This window comes from Cyanistes caeruleus, chromosome 12, assembly GCF_971803275.1.
Source record: "Cyanistes caeruleus chromosome 12, bCyaCae1.hap1.1, whole genome shotgun sequence".
NCBI lineage: Eukaryota > Metazoa > Chordata > Aves > Passeriformes > Paridae > Cyanistes > Cyanistes caeruleus.
The window spans coordinates 1535001-1559955 of NC_141712.1; the positions used below are offsets into that span (position 1 = coordinate 1535001).

The 24955-nt window shown below is 42.5% G+C and overlaps 1 protein-coding gene and 1 long non-coding RNA gene across 3 annotated transcripts in view; one reads left to right on the plus strand and one right to left on the minus strand.

Moving 5' to 3' along the window:
* Positions 1-3484: 3484 nt before the first annotated feature.
* Positions 3485-24955, plus strand: part of CDH5 (cadherin 5) — a 29502-nt gene continuing 8031 nt past the window's right edge. Inside the window, exons 1-6 of one of the 2 annotated variants that reach the window (XM_023934998.2) lie at positions 3485-4518; positions 19692-19893; positions 22102-22390; positions 22478-22594; positions 23309-23473; positions 23868-24055. In XM_023934998.2, coding sequence (XP_023790766.1) covers positions 19705-19893; positions 22102-22390; positions 22478-22594; positions 23309-23473; positions 23868-24055 — 948 coding nt within the window. In that variant the 5' untranslated portion in view covers positions 3485-4518; positions 19692-19704. Of the gene's footprint in view, positions 4519-15432; positions 15455-19691; positions 19894-22101; positions 22391-22477; positions 22595-23308; positions 23474-23867; positions 24056-24955 lie in introns of those variants that run through there. The other variant, XM_023934999.2, reaches the window with a different exon arrangement.
* Positions 8349-24955, minus strand: part of LOC111934828 (uncharacterized) — a 36542-nt gene continuing 19935 nt past the window's right edge. Inside the window, exons 4-7 of the long non-coding RNA XR_015275411.1 lie at positions 22075-23648; positions 13920-14118; positions 12812-12929; positions 8349-12707 (exon numbers count right to left, since the gene is read on the minus strand). This is a non-coding gene — a long non-coding RNA (uncharacterized LOC111934828). The remainder of the gene's footprint in view (positions 12708-12811; positions 12930-13919; positions 14119-22074; positions 23649-24955) is intronic.

The window sequence follows — 24955 nt, forward strand, 5'->3', positions numbered from 1 at the left end:
TTTGGGTGAAAAAAAATTCACTGAATTGAAGATTGTTTATTAAGAACATTTGTGGAAAACTTTTTATCAGCTTCACACCTCTACACTACACCTGCTCTTCCAACTTAACTCACTTTCAAAAGTTAGTGTGCCAGAGTTACCCTGCAGGCTTGTTGTTCCAAATCCCTGTGGATTGTGTCTTCAGTGAACACATCAAGGGGATTCATGATTCCTTCCTTCAGCTCAGTGGTGACGCAGTTCCATTTTATGGCTTCTGCTCAGGGTGATACAGAGTTTTAGTACAATATTTTTGTACCATCTATTCTTTCCTGGCATTTCCAAACAACACAACAAGATCATTTGGGATCGTTCCCTGCTGAACATTTTAGGATAAAAAGCCTGTAGTCATTAGTCTTTATGAAGCCAGAGGTCTCGTTAGGGATCATGGGACTGACCCTTCCACGAGAGATCTGGAGTAGTGAAATAAGTGCGGTACAGCCAGAACAGAACTCTGGAAAACATCTCAGCAGATGCTATCACACCTCCCCAGCAAACACCCAATTCCACCAGCTTTAACTGAAACTCCTTGGCAGTTTTTTTTAAACACACCTTAAATTAAAAACAAATCAGAGCTGCATTCCATTGTTGAAGAGACCTGACAAGAGGAAGCTGAGTCAGAGTCGCTCCAGGATGCACACCTCAAGCTGTGACAGAAAGGAAACCAGTGACCAAGTGGAAATTACTAAGAGCACTGCTCTGCCCTGATTAAAGGACCAGAAATAACAACACAAGAGATTATGCCTTCCACACGGAGCAGGAATTGTTCTAATGCTCCTTCCAGAGAGGCTGCAGACATCAGGCACAATTGCACACTCCAGATGGGAGGGATTTTACACTGATTGGCTGAGCTGCTGGAAATTAGCATTTGGGTTTATTTTTATAACTGAAGGAAAGCCTCTGCTCTCCCCTACCATATTTCCTAACTGGTCAGAGAAATCCTGACACAGTATCACTGCTGTGACTGAATTCCCAGCCCTGGCAGCCTTCACCTGCAAAGCTCCTGCAGCGTGCTGGGTTTAGCAGGACAGACTCCTAAATTAAACTTTTATAAACTGTTACAAAAGCATTCCTGGGCTGTAGTGCCAAGGGTAAAACCCTTCCCTAGCGAGAGTCTGACAGTAGGATGAGAATTAAAAGATTATTAGTTGCAGCTGTGTCAATAGCTGTCTTTGGTTTTGATGGCTGTGCTTATCAAGAAAGGCTGATTTATCATATGGAATTTCACCATAACTCCAAATACTTGTGAAGAAAAGGAAAACTCTCACTCAGTAAAAGGCACAGGGATGATTTATCCACTTTGCTGGGATCTGTGCTAGTTAGGAAAGCAATGAACTTGTTCTTACAGCTATGTTTTCCATGAATTCTTTGAGGAGAACTTCCCAGAGCGCTGATCAGACGAGACCGTGAACAAGCACTACAGTGCAAACCTGAAACCAGCTGTAAGCACAAGTCAGCCCACTCTGCTGGGCACAGCAAGCAGAGGAACTGGAGCTCCAGATCACCAAACCAATCTCCTCAGCAAAAGATAAAATCTAATTCTCAAGAAAGGTGCTTAATCTCACATTTATTCTGTGCACTTTTCAGCCCAGTGACTTACACAAACCCCCATGGGTGTCTGTGCACAGTGAGCCCAGTCTGATTTAACAGATTTAATGTGGTGAGGGCTGTGTTCCTGCCCATTATAGCACATTGTTCCTCTCAGCAGTAGCAATTGACAGTTATTACTTCAGATTCCCAGAAATGTCAAATCCAAACTATGCACAAGCACCTGTAAAGCAAAGTTGAGTTCTACCCCATCACTCAGGAGAGAGAAGACTATTTTAAACTTTACTAGTCTGGCAAATTGCTCAGACTTCAGCATTTCAATAACACAGGCAAAACTCTAAGTTTCACAGAAAGAGATGCTGATCTGAACCAGATCTATCAGACCCAGGTGCCACAGAGTCCCAAAGCAGCAGCTAATGAACATCTGTGGGAAAAGCACTGGAAGGAAGCAAATGATCCAGAAAAGGCAGCTGGATATAAGATGGAAGAAAACTCATACAGCAGAGCTGAGCTGAAAAGGGTCTGATGTCATTTGGAGAAAGGAATGGCAGGAAAACACTGTGAAATTCCAAGTAAATAACTATCACTCCTTTTGCTTATGTCACCATCTCCATCCATGAGTCACACACTGTGTGTGCTAAGGTTTCTATCCATTTTTCACCTGTTCCCTTCAATTCCACAAGCTGGACTGTTAAATAATATTTCATACACAAAATCACACAACTAAAAGGTAATTATGTTTGCCAATGTTGTCTGATCATGCAAAGGATTTTTCTCATTATCAGAACTTAGTGTGAATTAATAATATCTTTGAAACATTCCCCTCTGGCTTGCAAAAGGCATGAGCCACCAAGAAATTTTTCCAAAGTCTTATGATTTGGCCGCAGTGATAAAGTCTGAAAGCCCAAGATCTCCAAGAAATCCTGTTTGCCAGCATTTTGTGTCAGCAGCTTTAAAACATGGGGACATCCACTGCCTGGGAGGGACAGCAGGGCCAGTCTGGGATCAAGCAGCGGGCACAGGGCACCCTGAACCATCAGGAGTTCTGCTGCTGGTGGGAAAGGGCTGCAAAAATTGGTTCTTCTTTCCATAAAATCTCAATGGACCTTTCCTCATAGCCAGAGAGTAAACCTAAAGGATCAGTTCAGCAGAGATGAAATCTATAAAGCATTGTGGGAAGGTTTTAGATGGTAAATCAGTTCTCCAAAATTTCAGTGGAAGTATCTGCCCCTTAAACTTCCAAATGGTTTTCAGTTTTCTGTCGAACTCTGAAGCAGAGCGTGTGAAAAGGCCTTTAGAAACTTTCTCACTTCTTGCCTTGAACTTTTAGGGGGAGGTGAAGCAAATCAGATAATAGGAAGGTAATTTAGCAGGCATTGAAACAGACCTGGACAACCTCAGCCTGTGGCCCCAGGGCACACAGAGAGAGCCTTGGGGTCTCCCCTTTCCCCTCTGAGCAGAGGGATGATCCCTTTCCCCCCTCCTTTCCTTGGAGCAGCTGAATGTCACCCTCACTGCCCTCCCCACACAGGGACATCAGAGGCTGGAGATGCAGCTGGAGCCACTTGCAAGGGTCGATCCTATCTGGGTCCCTTGGCTGCTGTGGGCACCAGATTATCAGGGAGCTGCATCCTGATCAGAGAGCTGCACTGCCCTGGGGAACCCCTATCAGCATCTCCCAGCAGTGACACAGATTATTTAACAGCTTATTTACCTGCAAGGGAGCTGCTCTCTGAACTCCTTACACAAGACTTTGAAAAATGGCTCCTATCTTTTTCTTTTTTTTTTAATAATTAATGTAACAAATTCCTTCAGAAGCCATTCATCTTCCCTGCTGTACCCTATGAAAATGTGAGACAATCTGACCAAACTGAGCCTTCTGGCAAGGCAGGAAATCAGTGCCACCACCTGTGCTGGACTGCAATGACAAATAGGGGCAAGAGAGTACTTAACTGTAGAATAATATTAGAAATTTAATTCAATAATTAAAATTACTGAAGTCATACTTAAGATACATTAAGCATTTGTCTACATTTTTTATAAGTAGTTCCAAAGAGTGCATTTTGAGTAAGCCCTGCACTTCTCAGTTTTCTTCTGCATTATTTAGTGAAAAAAATCCTCTTTTATTTGTAGTGCAGAATGCCAGAGCTACACCCTTGTGTTCAGTTTAACACTGAAGCTTCCCCTTCTGTGTGCCCTGAGTGGTCTCCAGACTTGGAACTCACCATAATCAAGATGCTATGAAGGTTTTCTCCTTCTGAAAGTCCTACCTACACTGCCTTGCTTCTTGGGTCTTCACTTGACCTGTGAAAAATACCATGAAATTTCATCTTTTCACCCAGCACTGATAGCAGGACATAGCAGGAACCCAGTCTGATTAACAGGAGAGCTCTACCTTTTTGGTATGAAAATTCTTGTAGATAGGACACTTCCAAACTGCTTTGAAAATCCTGTTTGTGTGAAGCAGGCATAGTCTGTGCTGACCAAGTGTCAGACACCAAAAGTTCCTCTCAAATATTTGCTAGCTCCGAAAACTCTCTCTAAAACAATACTAAATAACAGACCAACTCTGGTGTTTCTCTCAGAGCCAGTTTCCTTTTATTCAGTTCCCTCATCAGAGTCAGCAACAAAAAAGTAGATAGAGCAATAATAAGGCTAAGTTTATCTTGTTTCCTCCACTCCCTTTTCTCACTGTATTACTAAGACTTGGAACAATAACAGGATGCCGGGATGCAGGATGGGAAAAGGCTGACTCCCAGCTGGAAAACCTTGGAGACTGGAGAGCTGAACACTCCCAGCATTGCTTAACAAAAAGAGAAGTGGATTTTTCTATTTGATCTTCGCTTTTTGTATTCTGTTGAACATTTTGGGATACTGTTGGGTTTAGTTTGCCTGATTTGGTACCAGACCGAAGCTCCGCCACCTCCGACTTGGGTAAGAGATAAATGTTATTTTCTGTCCTTTAGCCATGAAGTTCATTCCAAAGGGTTTTTTACCTCCACCCAATTTTCTAATGTCTTAAATAATTTAAGAAATACCAGCAAATTAATTTTATACATATCCACCAAATCCTTCAGGCCTTACATGGGGCGGTGATGGCACCACACCAAGTACAAACAGCACAGCTGTTTACAAGTGACACTGGCAGAGGAAAATCTCTGGCTTTGTTGGGCTATACCAGAATATTCCCAGATTGTTTAAAAAAGAAGAGACATTCCATGGTGTTTTTAAGTATTGCTTTGTAATATTCAGATTGTGTTGCTGATGTTCACTCATAATGGAAAAGAGGTGGAGATTATGCTGCCAATTGCACCTGTAAAGCCTTGAGGAAGGGATTTCACTCCTGGTGTGGACAGGTGCAGCTCCAGAACTGTTTGCAGTGAGCAGGGGTGCACTGGGCTGGGATTTGGTGCAAATGTTTTATTGAAGTGAGGGTGGATTTGGTGGATTTGGGCTCTGTCTTTAAGGTGGGTGGCTTTCCTGTGCCCAGGGCCAGGAGGTGACAGCCACGGTGTGCACTGGCCAGCTCTAGCATATCTGTTTAAAACTGAGAGGGGAGTTTATACAAACTCAGGGCAGTGATTTGATCTCCTAATTCCCACGTTTAAAGCGTCCCAGGTACTTTAACACCCTGACTCTGGAGTGCCAGGCTTTACAGACCCTGCTCTAAAGGACCAGCAATTCTTACTCCAGAGGTTTCTTGATCTTGGTGGTTCAATAAGACCCTTTTTTTTTCTGGTGAGTTATTTTATGACACAAAAAGTTGGTTGAAAAGGCTTTTATCTTGTCCTAGAGCCAGTGTAGCAGGTCCCTGAACTAACAAGCTCACTGTACAGCTTGCAGAGACAAAGCATTTATGCATAAGAGATGAACTGATGGTGGTTTTTCTGTAAGAAATCTATTCTGCAATAGTGGGACTGTCAGTGTGCACAGCACCTCACTGTGCTGGCTGTCAGGCTGTAATAAAGATAAAGGAAGGAAAGAAATGCAAGGAAAAAAAAGATGTGGAAGAAGATGAATTTCTGTGAGAAAATCTCTTCCATTCTTAGCCATTCCCAAAACCATTCTAAGTTGGCTGTTTCTGCAGTTAACAAAGGTATAGTTAATCAATGTGCCCCTGCCTCCTGTGAATATAAATCACTAGATCAGCATTTGTAAAAGCACACAGAATTATAGATGTTCATGCAGGAAAATATATTAGACAAAAGCAAAGATGCTCCAATGATTTACAAAAGCTTCTCATCATTGGTTAATTTGTGCCTGGTAACAACAACCCCTATACCAGAAACAAATCACAGAAATGCTGACTTGAAATTTATCTCTGGTATCTCCAGGAGGTACTTTTTATCCTTAAATAAAGGGTGAGCCACAGGAGAAAAGGACACAGGATGCATTTAGCATAGGAAAGCCTTAGAAATGTACAGTATACTAGAGAGAAGAATGTGAATTTACAAGCAATAAAACAAATTAATTTGAAAGCAAAGGATAAACTTGATTAAAAAAATCATTCCTGCTTTGCCCACAAAGCCACAAACCTGGGTTATTTTTCAGATTTCTACAGCTGCACTGCAGTACAACAGGAAGCCTTTCCCAAAGCTCTGCTCTTTAACAGAAGACCATAAAACTGTTCTTTAAACATTTTTAAAACAAATGCTCACACTGAAATTGTGTCCTGGAAGAAGAGCATGTCCCTGAGTGCAGCTCACAGAGGGCTGGACGTGGGGCACAGAGGCAGCTGGGGCAGGGCAGAGTTAACAGCTCTGCTGCCAGCTTTGCTTCACATCCTGCCTCTGCTGGGGGAAACTGCTCTGAAAACAGGATAGAGGTAAAAATCACGGGCCATGGTTCAGAAACTGCTCTGGTTCACAGCACTTGTGGAACAAAGGACTTCACTGTCCATCTATAAATCAATTACTTCAATTAATATTTCAAATTCAGAATAGAAAAACTTCTGTAAAATTCTCTTTTCTTGTCTGGGTATGTGTCTGCAGAAGTAAATTAGGCCAGAAAATACCTTATGCTTTCTAAAAGACCAGAGGTTCACTGAATCAAGATAATGATTATTTCTGGCAGCTGAGCTTTCTGTAAGGAATCTTCATTGCATTTTCATTATAATCCCAGGTTTTGCTCAGGTTCCACAAGTTTAATTCAGAGGTTCCAATGTTAGTGCCAAGAAGAAAATAAGAGGTTCCCTTTGTGAGAAATTTGTTGGGCATGAAATTACTTTGGTGTCTTTTTTTTTTTTTTAAACAAGTGGGTTTCCCTTGTTATCACTGTGAGTTTGCAAACCAAAAACCCGTCACAGTTTAGCACTGGGGTGAGAGGTTTCCCTTCCTCCCCAGGGATTATCTGTGATTTGCTAGGACAGATGTGCCCAGCTCACAATCACCAGAACAGCTCCACACAGGCCTTGAGCAGCAGGAGGAGAGCAGACCCTGGTGAGCCCAGAGCTGCCTCTTGATCCATGGGAAGAGATTTTTTAATCCACTGTGGGCTTCCCTTCAGAGCTCTGCCCCACCAAGGGATGTGCAGGTGTAGCAAACACAGAAGACAAGCTGCTGTCACTGTCATGGCCAGGAGCCACCAGCTGTGCTGCTGAGGAGCTTCAGGGATCACAGCAGGCAGTGCTGGGGATAAACCTCTGCAAAGTGAAGGCACAGCAGCTCAGGACACTGCCCTGGGCAGCCATGCAGGAGGGACTCCCACCCCAGACTGTCCCTGCTGGGGCTGGAGCCCCTTCCCAGCTCCAGGACCCTACACACACCCTCTGCCAGACCAGGATTCCTTCCCAGCTCCAGGACCCTACACACACCCTCTGTCAGACCAGGATTCCTTCCCAGCTCCAGCCCAGGTTTCCCATGGCACAGTCTCAGACATCTCATTCCATAAAGCCATTTATTCCTGGTGCAGGAGCACAGAACAGCCCGAGCTGGTGCTCCCCAGCAGGGATCCCACCCAAGGAACCCCTGGGCTTTTACCCCTCACAGTCCAAGAGTGCCAAAGTCTCTCTCCCTCCTGAGCCCTCGGTTCCTGCCATGTCTCTGGCTGTGCCACAGCTCCCTGTGCCCTTTGCCGTGCACAAATCTCCTTTCCTGGGGCTCCAACCATTCCCAGGCTTCAGCCTGAGCTGCCCCCAGAGACTGCACAGAATGAATTCCTCATCACACCCCTCACCACTGCACCTCCTGAATTCTGCAGTGAGGCTGGCCTTGGAATATGAAAAATTAATAAAAAATTGTGAAGAACCTGTTTGCACTTCTTCAGTACAGGAATACAAATTAGTCCCTTTCATTTGATTTTCACTCATTTGCATCTGAATTTCAGATCTGGCAATAAGAATGGAGCTGGCTATATTTTAAATGCAAGCTTTTGCTGAATATGTTAAGTTCTCTCATCTCATGAAATGGGAGATGTTTGTGCCATGGGTCTGATCTGTGCTTTTGCTGCTGTACACATCTCTTGGGCAGGCAGGGAGATTTGGGGCCCAGCCCTCCCAGGTGCTAAATAGGACACATTTACAGGACCTGGAGCAGCTCAAGACCTGAGATTTGCAGGGCTGGCAAAGACAGGAGAAGGGCACAAGGGCAACTTATCCCTCCATTGCACTGCCTACACTTCAGTTTTGGTGCTCTGAGAATACTCCAGGAAAGGTTTATAATGTGTAAACCAGAAAGAATCAAGAGGTGAACAGAGTCTCTGGTAGACTTTTCTCCAAACAAATATTTTTGTGTGAGACAGAGAGTAAAACTCTTACAATAGATTAGCAGCTGCATGTGAAAGCTTTATTAAGCATTATCCACAGAAGTACAGGAAATATATTTTTTTTATAATAATATTTTTTTATAGTGAAAAACGACGGATATTTTAGGGAAAGGTAAGCATGGTTACCTGGACAAACTAGGGAAATTTCACAGATACCTTCCCAAAGAGCAGCAGAGAGAAAAGAGTGTTCTTCTTGCCCTGGCATTGCTACCTGAAATGCAGGGACTTACAGAGCACCATAATAGTTAGAGGTAGACAAAAGGGCAAAAATGTTTTAAAATAAATTCATTTTTGAAACTCAAAGAGGTCACTTTTATTATCCCAGCTGTCATCAAACCCTTCTGTTCCTGTCCAATTTCCCCAGGATCCCCTGCCCCAATCTGGGGCTACAGAGGCCTCTGTTTCTGTTACAATCCTGTTTAAAAGCCACAAAGCAGCAGTGACACATCTGGCTTTGTCCCCACTGAAGTCACCATTTCTCTGCATCCTCATCTCTCCAGACCCAGCAGAAACACCTGGAGTGGTGTCCCTGGCACCTGGCAGAGCTCAGCAGACTCAAGATGGGTACACAGAACACACTTGGCCTCATTGTGCATGACAGTGGGAAGGGAAATTCCACTTCCACCTCCTGTCTGGAGGATACACTCGAATTCCTTCTCCTGCCTTTGTCCACATTTCTAAGCAATGCTCTGGTAGCACCAGTCTTCCTTTTCCCCTTCCTTTAATGATGCTATCTGCTGTGAATCTGTGCTCTGGGAATCCTTGAGGAGCACAGAGCCTGCCTTACAGCATTTGGCTTGAGGAGACCAAGCGCCTGGAGCTGCTGTCCTGCAAATGATAGGAAATCCTGCCATTGATGGGAATGGTTCCTGTGATGGGCTCAGCTCCATCAGCAGAATCCCCACTGGCACAGAGCTTTAGGTTGGCTTCTCTATTCTATTTGTAGGATTGTCCCTCCCTCTACCTCCAGCCCTAGACCTGAATTCAGAAGAGATTTGAATTGTCTTTATGGCTTTTGCTGCCTTTATCTTTCAGATATAAATGGTCTGTCTGCAAGACAATCGGTTTACTCATGACTTGATGGTCTTAAAGGCCTTTTCCAGCTTTAACAATTCTGTGATTCTGTATTAAGATTAGGCCAAGCAATCAAGATTAATAATAATGTATCAGAGTTCTCAAAACCTCCTCTGGGAACCCAAAGCTGCAATGAATTAGTGTGTATTGGCTGTTTGTTCAGTGCTGTTCATTTAGGGGTTTAGGCTGTCATTAAAGCATAAACAATGATTGCACATTTTAGATCATTCAGATAGTCAGTGCACTCCACTCCAGACACAGATTAAGAGGTGAGGGCAGAGAGCAGGAGAGCTGGAATGCTTTTTGCAGTGGGTTCATTTTACAAAGACAGAGATGTGAACTCGACAAGGACAGAACAATCACAGAGCTCCAGCCTCTGCAGCACCATTTAACAAACATCTTCACTCTGTACCCTGGATTTGCAGCAGCAGCTTTGGTAAAAGTTTAGGACTAGAGCACTGCCAGATTAGAATACTGAATTTAGAATAGAACTGAATGAGTTGTGCTTGGATGTGACTTCAGTCCCAAACAGGAAGAAAGGGACACATTTCTCTGTGGAATGTATTTCTCATTTCCCTTCTGTGGAATGATGAGCTGCATCACCTGCCAAATACAGACTGACCTGCAGCTTCTGCAGATGAAGAGAAAGGGTTTATTCACACCAGAAGGGGTTTTCAGTGGCTGGGATTAAAACGTGAGCTGTGGCAAAAATAAATGTTCCACTCACACAGCCTCTGAAGAGAAGAAAAAGTTCCACCTCAGTTTAAGAAATATCTTTGTTAAATCACAACCACTCCCACATAGAAACAAATCCACACTGAAGAGTCATACAACTTACAACAGCTTTCCTCATCTTTTTAAGCTTCTCTGTGTCTGAAGTTTGTATTTCCAGGCTCTCCAGCTTTCCTTTATCAGCACATTAAACTGGAAATTTGCTCCCCTAGTTTTATTTTGACTTAAAGATGGAATTTTCCTGACAAGAGCTAAGTTGTAACTAAAACTATTGAAAGACTCATTGTAAATTCACAAGAGCAGTAATAATATCATTTGCATCATCTCACAACACATGGAGATAATACAATGGAAGTGTTCCAGGAAAGGACTGTAACTCCTTAGGGGTGGACATAAAAGGTCTTAAAGTTAATTAAGCCTGGTCTACAAGTCTTGTTGGGTAAGGGCAGGAAATAGAGAAGAATGAACTGACATTTGAATGAGACATTCTAAAAAGGGAGAAAACTACAGAACACTGAACAAAATCTATCCAGACACACCCTGTTTCTTTAGCCTTTTGCCCAGACAGAAAACAAGAGATTTATGTATATGTGCATGCTTTCTTTATCTGCCACAACATTAATTTTCAGAGGAAATACTAATGCATTCAGTTACCCCAGAGAATACCCTGGACAAAGGAATGAGCACACACAGCCAGCTAAGCAGGGATTTTTTTGCTGCAGATTACTGTTAGTGCAGTAAATATCAATTACAGTGACCTGGGCATGATGCTCGTGTTCCACACAGATACTTTTGCTCCTGAGCTTTTGTTAAACAAAAACATGGAGAAAAAAATCTTATCTGCTGTAAACACAGCTACATTGTACTTTTTAAAAAATCATATTTAATGCAATGGTTCCTCAAAGGAGAGGGACTTTTCCTTAATGAGGATGGGCTCAGCTGGAGCTCTGTACTAGGAGGCCTCTCTGATATTAAGGATTTATGTGGAAGCAAAGGGAAAGTGGAGAAAGCTCTTCAATACATTATTCTTCTATGTACCTTATATTCTTTCAGCTTGGCCAAAGCCTGAAACACCCAGTGACAGCTTCAACCAAGTTTTGTAGAGATGAGCTGACCAGGGGGAGCATCAAGACAGACCCAGTCCAAAAGGTGCACACAATTTATTGTAGGGAGCAAAGAGAGGCTGGGGAAGTCTTTTCAGAGATCACAAACAGCTCCAAGATGCCCAGACTATTCCACTTCTGCACTGGAATGAGCAAATGATTTTTGGAGGATTCTCTTGTCCTCCTGCTCCCCAAAAATCAAACAGCATTGAAGTGTGGGGGTGCTGGGGATGAGGGAGGCTCAGTGAGACTCCTGCACCTCTCTGTCCCACTGATCCTCAGTTTGGGATAAGCAAAAGGAAATCGGCTGAGAGGAAACAAGAAAAAAAGCTGGATCTACATCCAGGTAAATATGTCACAGAGACTGAGAGAGAGCCCCTTCCCAGGGGAGTACACCTGATCATCCCTGAAATTTGCTTTTGGATACAAGGAAGGGAATAAGTTCCTTGCCTGTCTGCATCACTGGCACTTTATCACTATTTTCAGCATCTGCCTTTATCAATAATTAATCCAGATGGGAGGTCTCTTCCTCTTTATCTTGGACAAGGAATTCAGAGGGGGAAATGTCTGCAGCTCCAAACTATGCATGCAGGGTTATCCCACCCATCTTATCAGCTCACTTCAGAGCAGAATGGCCGGAGTTAATCCCCAGAATGGCTCTGGCTTCAACAACATTTGGCAACTGTCACAACAAGACATGTGGCCAAGAGCAAACTTTCTGTCATTTGATTGTTTGTTTCACCCCTGCAACATCTGCAAAGTAAATAAATCATATCAGTCATAGGTATTGTGGGATTTCTGATCTTAATATATGAAATGCTCTAAACCAGAGAGCAAAAAATGTGTGACAGTGATGATGAGGTGAGAATATTCTGTACCAACCCCAGCTCTGCCTGAGGGTTTGAGCACATTCCCTGGACACCAGAACACCCCTGCTCCTCACTCAGCCCTCATAAACCTGCTCCCAGCGACCAGAGGCTGTAAAGAGCTGCAGCAGAGTACTTTGTGACCTTAAACTCCATGGGATCCATGCTGTCAACAACTGAGGGAAAGCCAAAATTTCCTGTTTATGATAATATTTTTATTTGCTATGAAACAAAATCAAAAATTGGTTTAATAATTTAATCACAAATGAGCTTCAAAATATTTCAGCAGCTGTGTTTATACTGGGCACTGTGCTTAAGCACATTTTATCTCTTGTTATATTTTGGACTGACATATTTGTACATTAAGGAAAAGGCTTTATGCATGGAAAGACTGGACAATAGCACTTATTTAAAGGAGTCTGATCCATTTTGGGAATACTTCAGGGAAAGGAAAGCATTATGTGAGTGCAGGAGCAAGTGCAGAGTCAGAACCCTCAAGTACCACCAGAACATTTCAGTGCTTCATGTTTTGTATCTGTCCCATTTCAAACTGGTTCTCATCAGCTCTCAGGTGTCTCTACAGCTTCTATGGGGACAAGTAACATGATCATGAAAAATGAACAAAGGGATTCTGCAGAGACACCATCTGCATGCTGAGAGTGCAAAATGAGGAAGATTGTTAAAGCTCACCTCAGATGTGGCTCTGACAGACCTTCACCTGTTTCTCTTCTGGGCAGGTCAGCAGATTTACCAACACTGGGGATTTCTTGCTGGACATACCAGGATGGTCACAGAAAAGCAGTCATCCCTTGAAACAACAATTAGCTGTATCACTAATCTGATGAGTAGAAAGTCTGTACTGTCACTGCTCATTTTAATGACTTCAAAGCATTGTTTTACCTCCATCACATTTGTCATCCACAGCAAACAACCCTCAGTTCAAGAGTGCACTGTCATTTCAACAACAAATATCATTCAAGAATTATTAATTTAGCTAGACCAAAAATAGTTCTCTCTTAAGGTCCATGAACAGACCAGTAACTGAAACATCAACATATATTTAATTTGCTTCTCATTACCAGATTTACAAGGAAGAGACTCAGATAAAAAACAGATTACTACAGATTGACAGGAAAATTATTTGATTAAAAATGAGAATAGGAATCAAAGCTTGTGCCTGTGGCCCAGAGGAGCAGCCTCTCTGGGGTGGCTCATTCTCCTGGGTAAGATTGTTGACATGACACAGAAATATGTCCTAGATTTTCTTGACCTATGTGGAAGTTGCACACTTTAGTACAGACTCTCCAGGTCTTCTTTTATTAGATCATATAAGGGATTCATTTCCACAAACTGAAGGGTTTCAGATCCCCAGACATATTTAAATTAACACTATCCACAAAAGGCTACATGTACCAAAATAACACAGGACAACCAGTCACAATCTATCAGCCCATCCTTCCCAAATCTTCCCAGGAAAAGAGATTCTTTGAGGTTTTCTTGAATTCTAACAGCCAAATTCAGAGGTGATTCTGAGCTGGGCAGGTTTTATGTACAGGGAAATCAAGAACTCAGCTAAACAACTCTGTATTTCTGAAGAGGAGATTAAATCTGAACCTACACCAGAAACACACATTCAATAAATAATTTTATCCATTCTTTATCAGATACAAGTCATGTATGAGCATAGACAGCACCCTCCAAACTGCAAATATGCTTCTGAAAGTTTTTAGAAAATGCATATTAACTGAAGGCTAACTAGAAATTGGGAGAAACCAGCAGAGGTTAAAAATCCTTCCACCTTGGAGATTTTGGGCCTTGGTGCCTCACTGGTAGGACTCTCTCAATCAGATTTATCAGCAAGGAACAAAAGGGATCTTCCTTCCTCACTCATTCTGTTTACAACCAGAATCTTCTTGGATCACACATTTCTGATTTTCAGCTCACACCCTGCCTTCTCTCAGGGTTCACTGCAGCACTTCAAACCAGCAGGTCACTCACTGAAATGCAAGTAGGGGTGTCAGGATCTCTGGGAGGACTCTTGGGTAGATTTATTTTTGCTGCTCACCCATCTTTAGGGCACAAGTTGTCACTCATTAGCTTGGAGAGTGGTTTTGCTTCTTTGAAAATGAAAAAAAAAAAAGAAAAATTAAAAAAAAGAAGGTAAAAATAAGGAAAAAAAAATAAAAGGGAAAAATCCACCAAACCAGGTCTTTCCTCCCCCATTTTCTTCCCAATTCTGTATCTGAGATAACTTAGAATCTAAGAAAGTTTAGAGCACAATTTGCCTGACTGCTTTCCACCAGGGCAATAAGCATTTAATGTATACAAAGCAAGTATTTACAGGTCTTTTATAGCCAAATAGTCCTTTATAGCCAAATTTCTAGATTTCCAAAAGAGAGATCTGTCCTGGCTGAGGACTCCATCCACCCATGAGACTGAAGTTGTATTTTGCATCATCCAGAAGAAACTTTCTGGTGAGCTGAACAGACAGGGAAAAACAATCCCAAACAAATAAATTCCCCACAGACCTACCAGAAACTCAAAGCTCAAATCAAAAAGCAATTTCAGATTAGAATTAATTCTCCTTTTTCCTGGGAAAAAAAAATATGAGGAGCCAAAATCAGAAGTGCTGAGTTATTTTCTCACCTGTGTTTATACAGTGCTGCAGCACCAACACCAAGAACTGAGCAGCATCAAATGCAGCACGAGTGCTCTCACAACACTGATATTTTTAAAGAAGCAAGTTTGCTTAAAATATTGCTGAAGTATCTGTTCATTCAAAGGTACCATCCCACGTAGAAAATGTCATTTTCCAATTGGTTTTCAGGCAGAATTTGCACCCCAGATTGGTTAGTGCTCACAGTGGTTATTTAATTAAATGTACCATCATTGCATACAAAATGGCATTTTAGAACCAGCTCCAGGCAGGCATTTGCACTCCAGACTGTTCAGTCATCAGTGGAAATCACTTGTCACATGTATAAAATCGACACAAGGACAATCACAAACCCAACCCCAGGTAGCGAGGCACGAGGCCTGTTGAAATCAGCTCGATAATCCGGAAAGGAACAAGCAGCAGAGTGTTCCCAGGAAAGGCCTATTTTGATCGTTGTGCCTTGCTGGGACATGTGACAGACCCAGAGAAACACGGAGTTCTGCCCTGCCACACACTACATGTGAAAATGCAAGAGAAAATGATTCCTCTGAGGGAAACGTTGCGCGATTTCCTCGGGCGGCCGCTCCCGGTGTCACTGGGGGTTGAGGTTCCTGTCGGGCACCCTCAGCTCCGGCCCCACAGCAGCGCCACAGGACACACAGGGGAACAGGACAGAGGTAAAATAGCTGGGGACAGCTGGGGACATGGCTGGGAACAGCTGGGGACAGAGGTAAAACAGCTGGGACACAGCTGGGGACACACCTGGGGACACACCTGGGGACACAGCTGGAGACACGGCTGGGGACACGGCTGGGGACACACCTGGGGACACAGCTGGGGACACACCTGGGGACACACCTGGGGACACACCTGGGGACACCTGCTGCTGCTCCCCCAGGAGCTGGGCACAGCCACGGGCACCAGTTCCAAGCTGAGGCAACTGGGACAGCAGAACCTGACAGCGTTGTCACTCATGCCCCCGGTCCCTGTCAGGACCACAAACACACCTCTGTGTTCCCAGTGCCCCTTCTGGAAGGGACAATGCTATTTATCTGCCAGCAGGGCTTGCTGGGGACAAGAGGAGCTTTATCAGCCTTCTATGGCCCCTGAAAGGCAGCATTAAGTATTGCTAAGGCTATTTTCTTTTAATAATGTTCTGCCTGCTCACCAAAACCACAGCCCTGCAAAGGAAAAAGATCATTTATCCCCTTCTGTGTTTGGTGTGTTAACTTTCTGTTCCTTAGGGTTTGCTGCATTCCCACATATACTTTTGGTCTTAGCCATCCTATAGATGAGAAATTAATGTTAAAATGTGTGGCCAGGCTGTTCAGAATCATTCTGCCCCAGTGACCAGGTCAGGTTCTGCTCTCTGTATCTGCCATGGTTTCATTGAGCACAGCGATTTTGGAGGTGTTGAGATAGTGTATCAAAGTCTATTTTTTCCATGTGAAAAATAATTTTTCAATGCTGTCTAATGCAAGAAAGACTATTTTTTTGTATGTTTTTTTTTCATTTTCATTTACATCATTCAGATTCCAGAAAGAGAAAATAATCTTTCATTTCCAGCCTTTCTCACAATCAAGTGAGTTATGCAAATTATCTCATCAACACAGACACGACCCTTTTAAAATGTGTTGGTTTTCTTGTGTATTACAGCCACTTTCAGCAAATTTCTCTCTCAGGATGTTCATTATCACCACTCTACCACTATTTGGGTTTTTTGGATGCTGAAAAATTCACAAATATAAGCATAAGGTTTTAGTATGATAGACCAGGAAAATACATCATTTCAGAGGCAACTGTCCTTCATTTCCTAAAATCTCTGTACAGAAGCCTGGTTTAACTTTTGTTTCACATACAAGCATAGAACAGATTTCTTTGCCAACTAAACTAACCCTTGCATAAGCATTAATACACATTTTTAGAGCTAGAAGTAAACTAAGCAAAAGACAAAGACCAGAAAGGAAAAAAAAAAACCCACAAATGTTCATAAGAATATTTCATCCAATGTGGCTTCATTACATGGAGACTGTATTTATATCAGCTGTTCATCACCTTTACAGTTGATTACTTGCCAAAGCAACCTGTAAAATGTAAACTTTTAATTAGTACAGTATTGTCTGTATCTCCACCCAACATTTTTTAATAATTACTCCCAGTCTGGAAGATGAAACTGCACTATATGAGTCATGTATCACATAAATCTCTTTGAATACCAGAATTTCTCAGTTAACTGTCTATAGTACCCTGCAGACCAAGACTTATTTGCTAAAATAATTCAGCACATAAAATGAATAATATGGGTGGGAGAACCCATCATTTGCTGGAAGAAAATTTAAGAGCAAAGAAACTTAGCTGCTTGAATAAACAACTCCCTGCTAACTTTCAGGAACATTCATGGTCCCTGATTAGACTAAAAGAAGCTGGGATAATTGGGCTAATCAGGCAGGGACAGAGGGATAACTGGGGCTGTGTGAGGGCAGAGCAGGGCAGGGACTCATGGCAGCACCCAGGAGATCCACCTGCACTCCCAAGCTGTGCTGGAAGCTGGAGGCTCCTTGCTTGAACAGATGTACCTGATTCCCTCAGTCCCAGCAGACAGGAAGGAAGGAAGAGCTGATCCTAGAGGAAAAAAGGAAAATCTGATCCCTACCTGTTAATAATCCCCTGTTATCCCTCAGAAATGTTCCTGCTTCTGACTCCATGGGAATGCATTCTCCTGCTCAGCCATGGGAATGTCCCTTTGTGCTGCTGGGGAGGAGATCTGTCATGGCCAGGAAAGAGAAAGTGGCCTTCCCACCAGGACAGAGCCCTGCTGTGTGTGTGCAGCCAGGGAAGGGCATTCCTGAGCATCAGGAGGAATTCAGTGACACTCAACAGCAAAGGCTGCTACATGGAAAATGTGCGTGGCGCCACAGGGAAAGTGTCCTCAGGGTCAGCTTGTCCTACAGGGCAAGGCACCTCCCATGGTCCTGGAGAGGAGTGAGCAAAGAGCTCCAGTGTGCACTGTCATTTGCCCAAAATGAGCAGCTTGAAAGATGCCAAAGATGAAGCAAAAATCAGTTTTTGCAAGAGGCTCTCCCACCTCAGTCTGTGTTTGAGCTGCGGTGCCAGAGCAGCCAAGGAGCTCCAAACTACTGCCAAAGGAACCCTTCACTTCCCAGGGAGGTTGGAAAAATTTTAACAAGGAATCCATTAATCAGGAGTTAAAGGAATTTAAACCTCCTTAAAACCTACAAACACAAAGCTGGACATGCTGAGTGAAAGGGGCAGTAAAGTTTCAGCTGGAATGCACAAGTACATAAAGAAATTTGATCAGCACTTTCTAAGACTGTCACTACAGGAGAGCTCCACTCAGCACAGGAGCAAGAGGAAGAGGCTCTTTAAGCACCTCAGTCTGTTCTTTACCAAAACCACAGCCTGTGCTGGTTGGAATTGTCCAGTGGCTTCCTCTGGTTATAGTGTTTTGTGGTTTTATGGTTAAAAGTCAGACTTGTGCAATCACAACAGAGTCATATCACTGCCTTCCAGTTTCCAGTTGTAAAATGTTCATCTACACAAATAAAGTATAGAAAAACAATTAAATCATACTCATTTTTCTAAAAATGTTCACAGTCAAGCTAAGGGCATAGAAAAGAAAAATCTAGCCAAATCAAAAAGCTTTGTTTGAATCCAGAAAATTCTATCAAACCCAGCTCAGCTACCAAAAAGCAGCTTCAGAGGCACCTTATTCAGCCACTTTCTACACAGCCACAAAGGATGAACATTCCTCAGTTTATGTACAACAGTGTGGGAGAGAGAAAAGTACAGCAAAGCAACATTTCATGGTAAATAAAATCTTTTTTACTGACATTGATGCTGCACCATGGGATAACACTGATTGCCTGGTTACCAAAGAGTAATTCTGGAAACGTCTCAGTACCTTCCTGACAAAAATATTAATTTAATCTCGCTCTAGCAGCAGTGTGATGTCAACTTCTCATCACAATTAGCGGGTTTATTTTTGATGTGCATGCTGACAGCTCCTAAAAGCTAATGGAAAGTCATTTATGTGCAATTTAAAATCTGATTACTTGAGTGTTAAAGTTCCCTGACAGTCCTTTATATCAGGAACGGGAAATTTAGTAAGAAAATGAATCAGCTTTGATACATTAAAATCACTGCTCTGATATGAAAGTCAGGCCTAAAGTTTGGTAATATTAACACAGGATGCAAAAATATGGTTTCACCTGAAAATCATTTCAGGTTATTATCATTTTGCAGACGTTAAAGTCTGGGAACAAGGGATAAAGAAACTTTATGTGAGTCTCCAAAAGCTTCAGAAGACAAGGAGTTGAATCAATAGATGAACTCTTAAAGAAAGACAATTTGCTGTATTGTGCTTGGAATTGATTGAAAATTTCACACCAATAACTTTTCCCACCAAAAAAAAAAAAAAACTCTCAAATTTTATTCTAAATCAATATTTTCCATAGGAAGATATTGACTACAGCACATTTTGTATTTGGGATGTCAAACCACTGCATTTGGGTTTGTCAAGCCTGAACATTTCATTTCAAGAGGAGTTCAGCCATGGCCAGGCTGCCCTGGCCCTGTGCACAATGGGAACCTGGGCTCTGAATCTGCTCCTCAGAGCAATGACAGCCACTCAGGGGGATGCTGGCTCTTAAACCAGCATTCAAAACTTGAAAAGTCTAAATACTTTGTGTTGGTTTTTACCGTTTTCATCCAGCTAAAACGATTTCATAGAAGCAAGAAGCCTTCAAATTTTGATGAAACTGCAAATGGAAAGAAACAGAGTGATCAAACTTCCCTATATAAATGGAATGTCCATTTGCACTTCTGCATGTGCTCCCTGTGCTGAATCTAATTCTGATGTTCTTTACATTTTTGCATTTCTATATTACTTTCTAGGCTACAGAAGAGGATGAGCCACCTTATTCTGCTTTTCTCGTTGTTCTTGGCTCCAGCATTTGGTGATGGAGGAAGTCAGAAATCAACCCCAAACCTTTGTTCAAATGATGTCAGCCACAAACGCCAGAAGAGAGACTGGATATGGAACCAAATGCACATCAAAGAAGAGATTGATACACCTTTGCCACACCATGTTGGCAAGGTAAGCAGTAACCTGTGAGCAGTGGCTAAAATAGCAAGTAAGGGTCTTGAAAAGCAGTAGTTGTTTGCAGTCTAGGCAGGAGAAAAGAAAAAGAAATAGAAATGGGTCTTAAAACCTACATATTAACATGTTAAAATCTTCAAAATGTGGGCAAAGAGTAAATGAAGAACGGTGCCAAAGGAATTTTAATTCCTTTGAATAATACAAGTAAATTTAAGGGAAGAGTGGGTCTGGAGATTCCAAATGCAGGAGCAGCCACATTATCTGCAGGTGCATGGTTAGGAAGGAGGTCTGGTGCCTGATGCATGTCAGGATTTTTCTGGCAGCACAAATTTCTTTCAGAAACCTCAGAGACCAGCAAATAAAAACATATGTATTTAAAAACACACAGTTTACATCTCTCAGCTTGTACACAAAACACGAATACTATTTTTCAAAATATCGTTACACAACCAAAAATACTGTTGCACAAAGCAAAAGCAAATTTAAAAATACTAACAAGTATTGACCTGCTTGCAAACTCATTTTCCTCAGGGCAGTGCTCATAAAAGCTTATTATCAACTGCAGATCACCCAGGAAAGCTCTCCCAATCCAGTGTTTCAAAGGGATGCACTGTGACACTTTGCAGATAAATGCAGCTGAGCACTTCCCTGCCCTGTTCAGCACTCACGTCTGTCAGGGCTGTCTCAGCAAAGTCACACAGGCCTTGCTGCCAGAAAGCACCACAAAGAAATCACAGAGGCCACAGGGTCCTCTCAGCTACCACAGGGCATCTCTGCTTCATTTCAGACCAATTCAGCCCCAGACTGAGGAGCAGTTTCTATTCCTGGAGCTGTCCTAAATAAGAGTAATTCCCCTTGTCCAGCTCTGGGCTGTTTCACCAGCACAGTCTCCTGATGGTTCCTGCAGTGGCTGCTCGGTGCATCTGCAGCCCTTGATAAACCCTGTAAAGAAAAGCCCCAGGAGCAGTGGAGCAGGGCTGAGTGATGGCTGCAGGAATGTGCTGACCACACCTGGATTTTATCTTGCACCACCTCGGTGCTTCCCTTGGTGTGCTCATCCTCAGCCCCAGAAAGGGCACTCTGAGAAGTTGATGCTTTTTACACTGAATAGGCACATAAAAATTGAGAAAGAAGGCACAGACCATCCCATCTTTGAGACAAGGGTGGGGTTATTTCTCCAGAGTTGTGAACTGCTCTCCAGCCATCCCAGCAGCCAGAAGCGTGGTTAAGGGATGAGGGCTGGAAATATTAATGACCCATTTCAAAAGAGAAAACCTAAACTTAAACATTAAGTAAATGACAACTACAGGAAAAATCAAATCCTGAACACCCAACAGGTGACATTTATGATAACATCAGTAACAAAAGGCTGGAAATACTTGGTCAAATCCATCAATCCTTGATAATTAGCTGACTGAAATAAGAATGCTGATATAGCACATGGAAAATCGTAGTTTAAACCTTCTAGCAGTGACCCTGTATGTGTGAGGGTACAGAAAGGAAAGCATCATCAAGCAGTGTGCAAAAGCATTTGGAATTGGATCAAACTGTATCTTAAAACTGATTAATGTTCATTCCTCTTATTGCATCCCTTTTGCACTGCATATAACCTTAAATTTTAAAATCTATGAGGTGGAAATGTAACCTTCCTGTCAGAGCATGAGCCTGAAGACTGCCTGTGAAAGGATTGCACGTGACTGCGTACCAGAAAGCTGTGAGCTGTGGCAGGAATTCACTAAATACTAAGGAATAGAGGCTAATTCTGAATAATGTCAGGAGCTGTGAACACAGATTTCCTCCTGTAATCCTGTGAAACTGAGCAAAAAACCCTGGTAGGTCCAGAAAGTTGCAAACAAGAGAAACTCAAACTGAATGGTGTCTTGTGTTATTTCAGACATAATGAAGTTAATTTTTTGTAAGTGTTGACTGTGGGAACAACTTATACCTTTAGGAAATATGAGGTATGATTTGAAAAAAGCTTTGTTCTGTATAAGCAATCAAGTTTCAGTGTGGGTGCAAGCATCATCCTGTAACCCCAGCTGCTGCTGTGGTGCTGCTTAGCGCTGCCCCACTGACAGCCAAAGTTCCCAGGGCTGCTCTGGTTCCCAGTGGGATGAGGAATTCCTGACTGTGTGAATCCTCTGGGAGCAGCTGCTGCAGCCAGCTGCCAGACCCCACCTTTATCTCTCTGAATTCTCCTTCCAGATCACATCCAGTGTAAGGAACAGCAACGCCAAGTACATCATCGAGGGTGAATATGCCAACACCATCTTCAAGGTGGAGGAGACCAGTGGGGACGTGTACGCCTTCGAGAGGCTGGACAGGGAGAAAAAGGCAGAGTATGAGCTGACAGCCCTCATCATTGACAGAACAAACAACAGGTCCCTGGAACGCCCCTCCAAATTCATCATCAAGGTCTACGATATCAACGACAATGCCCCCGTGTTTGTACAGAAGGTGTTCAATGGGTCTGTCCCAGAAATGTCACCAGTAGGTATGTCCTCTGTCACTCATCTCCCTTCATGGCTGGTGTTAAAAAGCACAATTTATATCAATACTCACCTTGAAAATCCTTTTCTAGGAACCTCGGTCACCAAAGTGACAGCCGTGGATGCTGATGACCCCACAGTGTCAGGTCATGCCACGGTGACCTACGAAGTCACCACAGGAGGTGAATATTTCACCATTGATGACTCTGGTAAGTCAGACACACAAATGTCCTTACACTTTGGCCATACCCTACCCTTTGAAATAAACAGTTTTAAGCCTTTTTCGATCTGGAAAAGAGCAGAAATCATTCAAAATATCATTTTAAACATGATTTAGAAAGGTTTCTCATTCACACTCCACAATGCCACTGTCTGCATGTGGAAATGAACAAATAAAATCAGGATATCAGCTGCCATGAACAAAATGAGAAGATAAAAGGTCATTTTTTTTCCCACTTATGGAAAGACTGACCAGGAGCTAAGAGCAGTTTATGTTTTCAGTTTGGCATAGGTACAGTTCCAGTGACCAAACAGGAAAAGGGAATACACAAATTCTGAAGCATCATTCAGTAATCAATAATCATTTGCTTTCCTAAACTTTCTAGCTTAAATTTTGCCCAGTTTTAATACCAATGTCAATATCTCTTGTAACCACACTAGTGTCCTAGAGCAAAGGACACAGGTAAAGAGGTTAACAATCCATTACAAGGAATATTCTGCATGAACTCTCCTAAAAGCTCTCTTTTCTGCATCTCTTCCATCATGCAGAAAAATTTCTAACATTTCTTGAAAAATACCACTGTAAAATTGGTACTTAAAGCTGAACTTGTGGAAATAATAAAAAATAAACATTTGTTGTCAAAATTGAAGAGATGTTGGACGTGCTGCAAAATCTAACTGCATTCAACATTATTCTTTCACAGGTGTGATTTATACAAAAGAGCCTAATTTAGACAGAGAGACCAAGTCAATGTATGAGATTGTTGTTCAAGCCAAAGATGCTCCGGGATTTTCTGGGGATTCCAGCACAGCCACGGTGATCATCACTTTGTCTGACATCAACGACAACTTCCCAGTGTTCAAACACCGTGAGTGCCACCCATCCTCCAAACCAGCCTCAAACCAGGGGCTGCCACAAACACAGCGAGTTTAGCTCACAGACCAGCACAATTCAGCTTTCCTTAAAAATGGCCAAAAGAACTTTACATGTTCAGAAGCTCTTCTGTGTTTCAGCCAGAGCCACTTTTCCTGGGCAATGCACACCTAGAGCAGAAAACAAAAATCAGTATTCATTTCTTCCCTTTGCTAAAGATCTTGACAATTTGGGGTATTACTTATACTTTTACATGTCTTAGAGATACACAATGCTAAATTCTCAATGAAATATTTTTATGTGCATCTGTCAAGTAAGAACAGTTTTAACTAAGTTCTAACTTCCATGTACACACTCCTTACATATTTTTCTTTTTTTTTTTTTAACAGCATCATTTCACTTCAAAGTTCCTGAAAACATTTCAGTAGGAGGAGAAGTTGGCAGAGTCAAAGTAGAAGATATTGATGAACCACAGCACAGAAATACAAGATACAGCTTTATCCAAGGAGAATTCAGGGACACATTTGACATTGTAGCAAATCCATACACAAATGAAGGAATCATTAGGCCAAAGAAGGTACTTTTCCCCATAACAAAGATTATTATTGTGGTTTTCCATGTGTAACAAGTGATTTTTTGGTTTAGGACTAGCATCAGGAAGAAATAGAAATGCATGAAAGTCAGCATGAAATATACTGATCCTGAACACCAGGTCTCCAAGCTCTGGAAGAAGAGCTGGTGGTTTCTAGTCCTTTTCAACATCCAGACCTGAAAAACTCCAGAATCACTGCAGAGTGCAGTGGGGGTTGTGTCAGATATTCAGGTTACACACTTTGGGTTCCTCTCAAACTTCAATTGGTTGGATGCCTCAAAGACACAGTGATTTAAGAGTTGAACCAATTGGCCAAGTCAAAGAATCCTTCCCTTCTGCAGCCCACGTGAAACCAAAGCAGAAAATGTGAACAAGTCCACCTGACCTCTTTTCTAAAAGTCTCTTTGCAGTTTGGAATTTTCTCCAATCCGAGCCCCAGCTCCCTTACTTTCCTCAGGGTATTTTCAGAGCTTCCCCACTAATGTCTTATAAGTCTTTGAGACTCTCCAAAGCCTTTATTAGGGTCTGTTCTTTGCTTTTTTTGAGTTCTCAAACCCACTTGATTTGTACCAAGGGACTGCTGCAGAGCATTGCCAGGCCAAGATTTCATTGATTTCATTGACTTGCTGTTAAAACAAAAAAGAGGAGAGAGGACTATAAATCAGCTCCTGTAATCCTCAGATAGACACAAATGTGTTTTCCCCTTCCAAATGTCTCTCCACAGCTGCTAGGACTAGAAATATCATTAGGAAGAGAAAACTTTCAGGAAAAGCGGTGCCAAGGATTTCAAGACTGGCAGTAAAATCCTTGGCTGTGGTCACCAGTGGGTATGAGCAGCTCTCCTTCACCTGGTGCAGCTCTTCCCCCAGGAGCTGGGGACTGCAG